We start from the raw sequence: 12,264 nt of genomic DNA, 5'->3' as shown, positions 1-12,264 counted from the left end.
GGCCGGCCCTAGAATTTTAATACATGTTGATTATTCACAAATTACTTAAGTTCGTAATTGTGTTAATTTCTTGTCTATTTAGTGAGAAATAGCTGTATTAACCTCACAGGAACAATTTTTGTTTGTTTTTGTTTTAGTGCTTTCACGTGCATTTAAAACAAACGGAAAGTGTTCATGATCCATGCTTTTAATTCTCCTCTCTAACCAAGAATTTCACCTGAAATTATTCATGGAATATCTTGAAAGATTCGGGGAGAAAAAAGGCAGCATATATGCTATTGTGAGCACTTTGTGTTTTGTCTTTTTGACCAAAGAATAAGCTGGCTAACTTACTTAAAGCATACATATTTTAGTCTCTGTTTCTCATATTGGTGGCCATTAAATTATCTTGAAAAGGGAGGACATCAAAATTTGGAAGGATCTTAGAAACTCCTCTCCTACTTATGGGTGGTCCAGAGAGAAGAAAGTCTGAAGCTACAGTCACCTGCTTGGCCTTTGACAGGATCGGGTCTTTTGACAGAACACAAGTCCTGTACCTTTGGTGCCATGTGACTAAATCATTGTTACAGAGGCAGAACAAGTCTATTTCAATGACATGAAATGCCCATTGCTTTATAAAAGACCCATCCATAGCTTCTACACCTGCTTCTTCTAGGTGCAAGGGCTGAAGGAGGGAGTCAGCTACGTGTTCCGCGTCCGAGCTATAAACCAGGCAGGAGTCGGAAAGCCGTCTGACCTCGCTGGCCCTGTTGTAGCAGAAACCCGTCCAGGTGGGTTTTTACTTTTTCATTAAAATTAATCTTATCTTGGGCCGAGCCCATGGCGCACTCGGGAGAGTGCGGCGCTGGGAGCGCAGCAGCGCTCCCGCCGCGGGTTCGGATCCTATATAGGGATGACCAGTGTGCTCACAGCACTCACTGGCTGAGCGCAGTGTGGCTGGTCTCAAAAAGGACAAAAAAAAAAAAAAAATTAATCTCATCTGTGTGAAATACGAACCTAACTTCCTAGGCTTTTCCTCATTTTCAAAATCATCAACATGTGCTATATGAATAATTGTGAAGTATGTCTTTAGGACATGACAATCATTTATGTTTTCACAGGCACCTTGGGACTGGGATGAGCCAGATTTGAAGGGGTCCAAGAGCTAGTCTAGTTCATACCTAACTAAAGACTGGGAAGTTCTTGATCAAATTATGCTTGCTGGACCAGCTATTCCAGGCTACATTCCTGGGATGTTATTCCTATTATACCCTGGCCATTGAGTCCCACAAGATATTTTCCAATCATAGATAGTAAATATTTTCAACTCCACAGCCATATGGTCCCTGTGACAACTATTCTGCCATAGCACAAAAGCAGCCATAGACAGTACATAAACTACTGAGCATGGCTATGCTCTGTTAAAACTGTATTATGCACATTATATGCATTATATAATGCATTATAAAATTTGAATTCCACATAATGTTCCTATGTCTTAAAATATTAATCTTTTGATTTTTTTCAACTATTTAAAAACAAGAGGCAAAGGGCCAGATTCAGCCGCCAGGCCACAGTTTGCTGACTCATGGGTTAAATTAACAGCAGTAGGTGTCATAGCTGAATGGTGTGGAGAGGCGAGGTAGCCCTCACTTCCTGGTCTCAAGAGGTGCCGTGATTGGACTTGAGAAGACAGTCTTCCCCTTTATTATGAGAACAAAGTCTACAGTGTTCATTACCCACATAGTTTCAGATCTTTACATAATAATTTCTTTTATCNAAAAAAAAAAAAAAAATTAATCTCATCTGTGTGAAATACGAACCTAACTTCCTAGGCTTTTCCTCATTTTCAAAATCATCAACATGTGCTATATGAATAATTGTGAAGTATGTCTTTAGGACATGACAATCATTTATGTTTTCACAGGCACCTTGGGACTGGGATGAGCCAGATTTGAAGGGGTCCAAGAGCTAGTCTAGTTCATACCTAACTAAAGACTGGGAAGTTCTTGATCAAATTATGCTTGCTGGACCAGCTATTCCAGGCTACATTCCTGGGATGTTATTCCTATTATACCCTGGCCATTGAGTCCCACAAGATATTTTCCAATCATAGATAGTAAATATTTTCAACTCCACAGCCATATGGTCCCTGTGACAACTATTCTGCCATAGCACAAAAGCAGCCATAGACAGTACATAAACTACTGAGCATGGCTATGCTCTGTTAAAACTGTATTATGCACATTATATGCATTATATAATGCATTATAAAATTTGAATTCCACATAATGTTCCTATGTCTTAAAATATTAATCTTTTGATTTTTTTCAACTATTTAAAAACAAGAGGCAAAGGGCCAGATTCAGCCGCCAGGCCACAGTTTGCTGACTCATGGGTTAAATTAACAGCAGTAGGTGTCATAGCTGAATGGTGTGGAGAGGCGAGGTAGCCCTCACTTCCTGGTCTCAAGAGGTGCCGTGATTGGACTTGAGAAGACAGTCTTCCCCTTTATTATGAGAACAAAGTCTACAGTGTTCATTACCCACATAGTTTCAGATCTTTACATAATAATTTCTTTTATCATTTAATCTTCATTATTTTTCAAAATGATCATTTATTTCAGTTGATTAAAGGTATATAAAAGAAAGCTCTGGAAATGAAAAAGGATTTTTAAAATCAGCCAGTTTTAAGCTTATGTTAATTCTTTTTTTTTTTTTCCTTTTTGTCTTTTTTCGTGACTGGCAACAGGATCGCAACCCTTGGTGTCGTGCCCGCACCGCGCTCAACCAGTGAGCGGACTGGTTTCTGTATGGGATCCGAACCCTCGGAGGGAGCGCCGCCACGCTCCCAAGCGCAGCACTCTACCGAGTGCGCCACCGGGCCGGCCCGAGCTTATGTTAATTCTAATCCAAGCACTTTTGCTTTAATCGGTTCCTATTTTCAGTCTGAAACAATGAACAGATACATAATGTAATATTTATGTTCCTGATGCGAAAAAAATATAAGCATAGAAAACTCTGCTTTCACTACACGTTATTAGAAAAGTCTATGAAAAGTATATAAAATTTTCTCCTTTGAAGAAATGTCTGCCCCTTTCAGCCTATTTCCTCATAACCTGTTTTCAACTGCTCTTATAAATACTTTCTAGACCTGGGTCCTGACAAAAGTGACCTTCTAATACAAAAGCATGGTAGGTGTTTGGAGAGAGTGCCACACCTCACATAAGGAAGCTTTGCAAAATTTCGTGAGAAAACAGAAAAATGCTAGAAACGTATACCCTGGGTAAAAGGTAACACACAGAGACACCAGGACACATATTCCTATAGAAATCAGACCTTTCCATTGACAACTGTGTAGAAATTAAAGATGCCAAAGGGGGACATGCGCAAGGACTCAATGCAGAGTCTACCCTCATGAGGACAACATCTGGATTACTGTACAAGTGATCTCTTAATCTAGTCATGGGTAAAGCAGAAGCACCATTTAAGCCATGGATTCCAAATCAGATTGACTGAAGAAAGCTTAAACCAATTTCTTATTTTCTCATCAATAGCCTCAGAATGGCAGATGGCCAGGCATGACATAACAGAATCATCACTAGGGAAATTTTGCCACCAGAAAAGGACCTGCTGGTGACAGTCAGGGTGAGAGTTTTGTTTCACTGACTTGGAAGAAAGCATCAAAAGTCATTTTTGTGTCCATTCCATTCCCAGAATATAACTATAAACCTCAGCTGCAGACAGTGATCTACTGAGCAGCACCATATTAACCCATTCAGGAACCACCGACTCACAGCCTAGGAAAAAATCCTGGGGTACACAAAGTCAAAATGCTCCCTGTGAAGGAGAACCAAAACTCCAGTGGCATTTGGATTTGTTTCATATGCAACAGACACACTCATTCTTGCAACATGTACAAGGGTACTTCAAAAAGTTTGTGGAAAAATTAAAAGCTAATACAAATCTTTCCACAAACTTTTTGAAGTTCCCTCATATTTATTGAGCTCTTACTGTATGCCAGGTGCTATGTGGACCCTAGGAGTAACGTGACATCATGACTGCACTCCAGGCTTACAATCTAGTGAGAAGGCCAGAGTTTACAACATGGTGTGATCAGAGTTAGGATAGATGTACATAAAATGTTCCCCATAGGCTATAAACTAGGTATCAAGGTTTTGTAAGTCCATGTATAAAACTTATATGTAGCCTAAAATAGTCCATATTTATTAATTTTGTTAAATATCAATATATTACTTTTACCCATGTATTTATTTTATGTTAGGATGGGTGGGGCGGGGGGGAGGCATGTTATCAGTTTCAAGATTTGGGATGTTGTAGGGCTGGGTCACAGACCCTTCAAACCCATCCTGTGCAGGCTGGGTCACAGACCCTCATATGCAGGTCACGAGCTAGGTAGCTGGAAAAAGATCCTGGGAGCCATTGGCAAGGTTAACCTGCTTTATTTGGACGCAAACTCAACCCCCAGTGGATGACAGCCGTTGTCTTTTATACTAGAGTCAGATAACCAAGGGACACATGGGTGCGAGTCAGATAGCCAAGGAACACCTCAGTGCACATGCACAAATAACATATTTACAACTGACATACTGAGTTATGCTCAGCTGGATATGAGGTGAAGGAGCCTGACCGTTCTGTCTCCATTTTTCCTCACAGATGTGAAACTTGAATTGCTATTTCAGAAGAACAACTTCTTTTAGGATGCCTTATTAAAATTTCAGACAGAAAATAAAGCTTATCATGTAATAGCAAACCACCAGTACATCTAACAAGATACTTCAAGTGTAATTTGAATTCCGGTTAAGGGTTAACCTAATCCATGGGGTTGGAAGGATCACTTGTGTCCCTTTAAAGTCAAAGAATATGGAGGCAGGTGTGACCCAGCCACTGTTACAAAGTCTAATTGTGCTGGTGATGAGGATCCAGATAATGGACTGTGTCCATTAGCTAAAGAAGCCTATATAAAGAATAGGCTGAAAAATATTTAGTGTAGATTTGTTGGTACATGAGAGGACATTCTCTTCTCGATATTTGATATTTTAAAAACAGTGTCTGTGGCTGATTGCATCAGGCCCGGATGGAGGTGGAGGATAGGTGAGCCAGATCAGATGAGACAAGAGAGAAAGCTGCCAAGACGTGGCAGGTGAGGTCTGGAGGTCAACAAATAGCTGGCAGTACAGGTGCGGGTGATCTTACCAGAGAAACCAAGCAGTGGGCAGGAGAAGCAGGTGATGGACAGGAGAACCCAGACACCAGGCAGAGTCCCACGCAGGGTTCCAGGAAGTTAGGATGTGGTCACGAGGAGCAAGGCAGATTAGGAGAATGAACTACCAGAGGAATAGTGAGTTGGGATTAGAGTTGACAACCTACTAACCAAGGGCTCAGTACAATCCCAGTGTCAAACACTGGTTGGTCCCAGAAACTGGTAGGGCTGATGTTGGGAAAATATAGGAAAATGGTCAGGGCCCCTCAGAAGTTCAGAATCTCGCCGAGCTTTGCTGTAAATATCCTCAGCTGTTCCCTGTTACTACTTAATATAATTGCGTATGGGCACCCAGATGTCCTGGGTTATGGACTTGAGTATAAAGGACTAACAGCTCTGATCCACGGTGCTTCTCAGAACTCTCAGAGAAGCCACTAGGACAGCTGCTCCTAGATCTGAATAATGCCTATTAATTTTTTACCTATGGCTCCCAGGACCTTTTTCCTATTACCTAGCTTGTAGACCTATGTGTGGAGGGTTTGTGACCCAGTCTGTGCAACAGACTCGAGGGGTCTGTGAGCCCTAGCCCCAGCTTTACAGCTGAGGAGGCACATGTGTGTTCAGTGGCCTAGGGGTGGAGTCTCAAGGGTTCTGAGGTGGGAAGCCAGGCCGACTCTTACAGGTGAGCTCAGCTGGCTAATTTAGAAAACCACACTTGCCTCGAGGGGTCTGTGAGCCCTAGCCCCAGCTTTACAGCTGAGGAGGCACATGTGTGTTCAGTCGCCTAGGGGTGGAGTCTCAAGGGTTCTGAGGTGGGAAGCCAGGCCGACTCTTACAGGTGAGCTCAGCTGGCTAATTTAGAAAACCACACTTGTATCTGCTTACTAATGACCTCCTTCACCAACTAGGACAACAGTTCTCAACCTTGGCTGTACATAGAATCATGCCAGGAACTTGTTGAAAATTCTGCATGAGCCCGGACATAGGTTTATTGTTGTTTGATTAAGTCCTCAGGTAATTCCAGTGTGAAACCAGGCTTGAGAACTGTATCTTAGACTGTGGGCTCCTTCAAAATAGAAATTGTGTCTTTTCTGTAGGTATGCTGAGAGCCTAGCATAGTACCTGGTATGTAGTAGTTATCTATTAAATGAAAAAATAACAAATGACCATCATGTCTTGGGCAATGAGTATGACTTTGCTTTGTAGCCTCAGCATGCACACTTAACCCTAGATATCTTGCAATGCGTGCCCCAGTTATGAGGGGTGAACCAGGTAAGAAACGCCCAGTGGAGGCTACGATGTGGGCAACAGGGTGATGGCTCAGTGTCAGTTCTCATCTTAAACAGGGACAGCTCAGTATTACATGTGGCTGATTACATTAATTCACTCCTGTCTACTTCCATTCTGTGCTACTCTCCAGTTTTTTAAACCTCACACACACATACACACACTTGCGCACCGTGGAGAGGGACAAGTAAAGCTTACAAGTGATTTATTAATCACTTATAAGTGATTTATTATCTATTAAAGTGATTTATTAATGCTGATGTAAAAACTTTATCTGGAAAAGAATTCTCATATCAGACTATAAAATGTATGGGAAGATGAACAGTTTACTGTGATTTTATTTCAGCCCTTAAATTTTATCTTTTTTTTAATTCTTTTTTTTTTTTTTTCTTTTTTTGGGGGAGGGGGGAGAGAGAATTGGGATAGAAGAGTGAGTTAATTTCCAAATAGCTCATTTTAGCCCTGGGCCACCTTAACCAATTCACATACGGGGGATTCCTGGCAGCCTGGAGAGACCATTCAAATGCCGTCTGTGCAGTCAGATATCCCATGGGCCCATGATAAGGATTTGTTTAGGGTTGAGGAGGCTGACTAGTGACAACTCTTAAATCTCTTTCATGTCAAAATAATCTTTCATTTTCTAGACTCCAATCTCCTGAGATCTCAACTTGATTATTCATGTTCTTGAACATATTCAAAGGTCGTTTTTTGAGAAAACCTGAGTCATGACAAATTTTGGTCCACTTTTTCAGCCCAGCTTTGTGGGAAAGTCGGATGGGATGGTCTTTCATCTGAGATAGAATATCCATAGGGATTCCTTTACTTTGACAGCAGAACATCAAACTTGCTTCCTGCCCATTAAGTATCTGAACCATTTTAATGACACATTAATCAACTTTAGAAAATATCTCTTTAGGCATTTGTCAGAGTTCAACCATGAATTAATTGACAGTAGCTCTGCTCCTGGAAAAAGCTCAGTTAAACTGTGAAACATTCTAAAAAGATGATTTGGGGATGTTGTAGCTATAACTTTCTCTCAGGCTTTCTCTCTGACACTGTACCAAGTTAATCTCCACAAGGCACTGTCTGGCACGTTAGCCTGGTTAGAAATGCTGTCATTGTTTTGTAGCTCAACATATTGGTCTTGGTTTTTCTAGAAGATTTAAGAAAAAAATCATCCATTTGAATACAACGTATCTTTGCAAAATTGCAATAGAATTTTTTGCGCACTTTGTATCTAGGACCCCTTATTTAAAGAATTCCACTATTAATTCCTCTTAGATTTTAATATGTGAAAAAATTGGCTCTCCGATGAACATATCTACTTCCTTTTGTTGTATAAATAGAAATCTACAATCCCACAAATCCTTCCTTTTCAGACACAAGAAAACTCCGAGCTTATTTTTTAATTGTTTTGCCTACTTTTAAATTTTCCAAGAAATATCTTTTTGTTTTAAACTCCTGCTTCCTCACATTTACTTCTTGTTGTCCCAAGTAATTTCTTTAAAGCATCCTCCAAAAACACCTTTTTCTCTATTCATAAACCCAGAGTGAAGGAAAGTCTACCTTTTTTCTGGAGTCAGCATCAATTTAATTTCTCATTACAGGTATTATTATAAAATACTTGGTCTATAAGTCACTTGAAAAAATGCCTTTATTCAAATAACTATGTTAACAAATTAATTAAAACCAAACAGTAACAGAAGGCTTTGAATTTGTAAAGCCATACAGAAAGAGTGCGATAGCACCAGCATTGTGATTCATGTGACAAATAGGAAAGGAGCTGTGACTTGTTGCATTCGTCACGGTAAGACAGTAAGCTCATCTTACGTTTACACAGTGCTATTGTTTAAAGTGCATTCTTTCTTTGCACTATAAAGTTATTCTGACTAAACATTATTTTCCAATGACAATTGTTATGGAACTCAATAAATATGCTTAAATAACTAGTATTTGAAATATTTTCACTGAATTTGATTTTTTCAAAAGCTCGAGGAGTACTTTCACAGTGGTACTTTCAGCCAGCTGACAGCATCATTGATTTGTCAGGGAGGAGATCATGCTTCAAATTCTGAGTATAAAATTAAGTAGAAAACCCACTGCCTCTAGAATAGTTTCTTTGTTGGCACTTTTATTTCATCTTGTCTGTTTTTCCAAATATTAGTGTTATGCTGCAACTTTAATAAGACAAGTTCCAATAAAACAAACGCTGCAATTTTCGACTGACATTTTTCTTTTAAAGCTGTTTTTTCAATCATGTCCCTGGCACATGTAAATATGCATGGAAAATATGAAAGATAGAATCCCTGCCTTTGTAGAATTTAACCCTATTCTCAATAAACTAAACAACTAGTGCAACATTTTGAAGAATGAAAATGCAATCCTAATACTCAATGAATTTTGATTTTTAAACCCTGAGTGCCTAATATAGTTTTAACTGTTTTTTGTTTATTCCCTTTAGTGCTCATTTATTTAAGTAAATCAACCAGTGGCATCTATCATAGCCACAATTATGTGTGCACAAGTTGGAGAAATGATCATGCCTCCTTTTTCTACTCACTGAGATACTTGTACTGTTTATAAGGTACTGATTTGACATGATTAATCAAGAAAAGCTTCACGGATGAGGAAACTCTCTTAGATACTAGTTGACATTATAGTTGGTCCCTATCTCTTCCTTTGTCTCTTCTGGCAATTACTTAATTTTAAATTACAAATTTCAATATATGACTTTCAAAAATTACCATGTTCTTTTTTAAAAGTACACATTATCACATTTCTTATGTTAAAACTCAGCTATGAGGTAATGATGTTAAGACTCATAGTTTGAGGCAAAAACATCTATTGTTTGGGACTTAAAAATAACATATTTATAAAATAAGAAAAGCAAATAACATCTTTTCTTTCACTTCATATTTTCACAAAAGATCTCAAAATGCTTTACAAAAATTAATTTTTCCATAATACTTTCATGAGATAGCTCTATATTCTTCTCCCAGTAACTGAGGTAGGGGCCTGGCCAGTTAGCTGACTTGGCAGAATGTGGTGCTGGTAACACCAGGGTCAAGGGTTTGGATCCCCATTCAGGCTGGCCACCAAAAAATACAAAAAACAAAAACAAACAATAGTAACTGAGGCAACTAAGACAGCAACTAAGCAGGATTTTCCTATTCTCCAAGTTGCATAGGTTTGGGACTAAATTTGACCATTCAGAAACTGCAACAAATTATTGTTTTAAATACTCATTGTTCCATTTAGCAGTGAGTTTATTCCTAAAGCATTAATACTGTACCAAATTTCATCTTAAGACTCTTTGATGAAATTCTTTTAAAATAGATTACACATTTCAGTGAGTACTCTTCAGTCCTCTTGGATACATGTATACTTAATCTTATTTATCTTTTTCTGTGTGATTGAGAGCCATAAATATCAGCCTTATTTATTGTACAGTGTTGTGACACGGTGACGTTGTTATGAGGTGAGGGCTATTTGTCCTTATACTAAAAAATGTCATTGGGCCTCCTTTTTAGTTTTTCTGCCTCCTATCTTACTGTCATTTCCTTTATTTTTGGTGTGCCTACTGATAGTAGCTTCTTCCTTCCTTTTCTTTTTTTTATTAGCTTAATCTACTGAGGGAAACCAACCAACTTGGCTTGTTAGAATTGTCTCAAGCAAAGTATAAATAGAGTCCAAGAGACAGGCTATAGAATTCTCCAGAGAGAGTGCAGGACACTAGTGTGTGGATTTTGTCACATCAGCACTGGCTCTTAGAAGCATGTTTTCCTTACTTCTTGGTTTTGGGCAAGGATCCAACTGGGTGAAGTGTTACAGTACAAAGTTTACCTACAGCATTGAGAGAAAGGCAGAAGTAATTAAATTGTTCGTATTCTGTTTGTTCTGTGGCTTCTTTGCAGAAAAGTCAAAGGTTTCACTTTAGTAAGATCAAGATTCCTAACCTAAGCAATATTTTCCTGTTGTAAACTTAAGTCATACCTCTAATATAATCAATAGCAAGCATATGAATGATTCACTTCCTTTTCAAATAGGATTACTAAGATAATGCATGATTAATATGAGCAATCTGCCATGTTTCCAAAAATAGATATTGTGCAAAAAGCGAGAAAGATTTTGTCAACCTCTATCATTTCTTTCATCTTTATAATACTACTGACATACAAAAAATTTTTGATTTATATTCTCTTCATGACCCAGCCATGCAAACTGTATAACACTGCCTAAACCTGAGTACTTTTCAGTGTTAGAATTTTCTTAAGTTTTAACAAGAGCATTTGTTCAATATTTATTATACAAAAATGAAGTGTGAGGGCTAATCGTGTGTTGTCAGGAATAGAAATAAAACATGATATGTTTTATTCCACTGGAGTAGATGTAGCCCTTTCAAAGTAACATATGCTGAACATTTCACTTACGGAACAATTAAGCCTTTAATTATCATTATTTCAGTTTATCTGTATAGCCAAATACGAAAATAACCTTTATTTGTTTTTTATAAAAAGAATTTTTAAAAATCTCCTAGAATTAGTTTTCTCTAAGCTTTACATGTCCTAACATCCACTTTTTGGAGGTTTTTAGTTGAAGCACACACTGCCATCAGTAAGGATACAAATTGGATCACTGTCAGGCTTAGAAACCACGATCCTTGTGACACTCACAGTTTGGGCACTGGTGTCCTCTTGGCCTTCTCCTGGAGGGACTTTTGCAAATTTTTTTTTTCCACTGACAAGTTTTACTGGACAGAAGGCCAGGATATTGGCCTCTTATGAAACAAGAAAGATAGAAAACTTGCAGTCCTTTGGGAAGTAACTGTTGGAAGATTTTTTATGATTTTAGAATAATAAAGCTATACTTTTCTGAGATTAAATATATTTTTCCAATGTGCTGAAACAAACCAATTTTAGACTGTCAACTGAATGAGTATGTATTAGCTTGTTTTTGTTACTTATACCAGAAATACCTGAAATTGGATAATTTATAAGGAAACAATATTTATTGCTTACAGTTTTGGAGGCTTGGAAGTCCAAAGTCCAGAAAACACATCTGGTGAGAGCCTTGTTGGTGGGTAGTGACCCTTCACAGCAAAGCAGAGTGTCACTTGGGGAGTGGAAGAAGCAGAGAGAGCACTAACTTCTCACTCCTCCTTTTAAAGCCCTCACAACCATGCCCACGACTGCCATTAAACTATCCATGGATTAATCCATTTACTTGAGCATGGTCCTCACAATCTATTACCTCTTTAAGGCCCACTTTTCAATTACTATAATAGGATTTCCCATCCTCTCATCACTTTCACAGTAGGGGTTAAGTTTCTAATACATGGACTTTGGGGGACACAGTTCAATTCACAGCACAGTACAAATTTGAGTACAGCATTTTACTTCTTTTAACTAGATTTAGACATGGATGTGAGCATTTCAAATACTCTACAAACCCTCTTTGAATTGCTACATTAGATGCAGGTAAAATTATTGTAACTCTCAAAAATAAAATCTTCTTGAAACATCTGGATCTCTTAAAACTCATTTCCATTTAAATTTCCAGACAGTTCAATCAAAGTCCTTTCTGGTTGCTATCATTCTAATCTAGAGAGGTATCTCTAAATTGATTTATGGTTGTGTGATCAGCAGACCAAGTTTCCACATACTTCTCCATTCTTAAATGACTTACAAACATTGAGCACGTGAGTATAGGCAGTTCTTAATCTCTCTACTTTTTCCCCTTCAATTTCCCTTGGGTTTCTTTATCTCTTTCTATCCT

At 38.4% G+C, this 12,264-nt stretch overlaps 1 protein-coding gene across 1 annotated transcript in view; it reads left to right on the top strand.

The window, feature by feature from the left end:
- Positions 1-12,264, top strand: part of MYOM1 (myomesin 1) — a gene marked incomplete at its 5' end in the record, with an annotated part of 106,301 nt that overhangs the window by 60,555 nt on the left and 33,482 nt on the right. Inside the window, one exon of the mRNA XM_008569167.1 lies at positions 656-770. Coding sequence (XP_008567389.1) covers positions 656-770 — 115 coding nt within the window. The remainder of the gene's footprint in view (positions 1-655; positions 771-12,264) is intronic.

This window comes from Galeopterus variegatus, unplaced genomic scaffold (assembly GCF_000696425.1).
Source record: "Galeopterus variegatus unplaced genomic scaffold, G_variegatus-3.0.2 Scaffold471, whole genome shotgun sequence".
Taxonomy (NCBI): Eukaryota; Metazoa; Chordata; class Mammalia; order Dermoptera; family Cynocephalidae; genus Galeopterus; species Galeopterus variegatus.
Note: the sequence above shows the minus strand (reverse complement) of the source record. Positions and strands in the feature narration are given on the sequence as shown.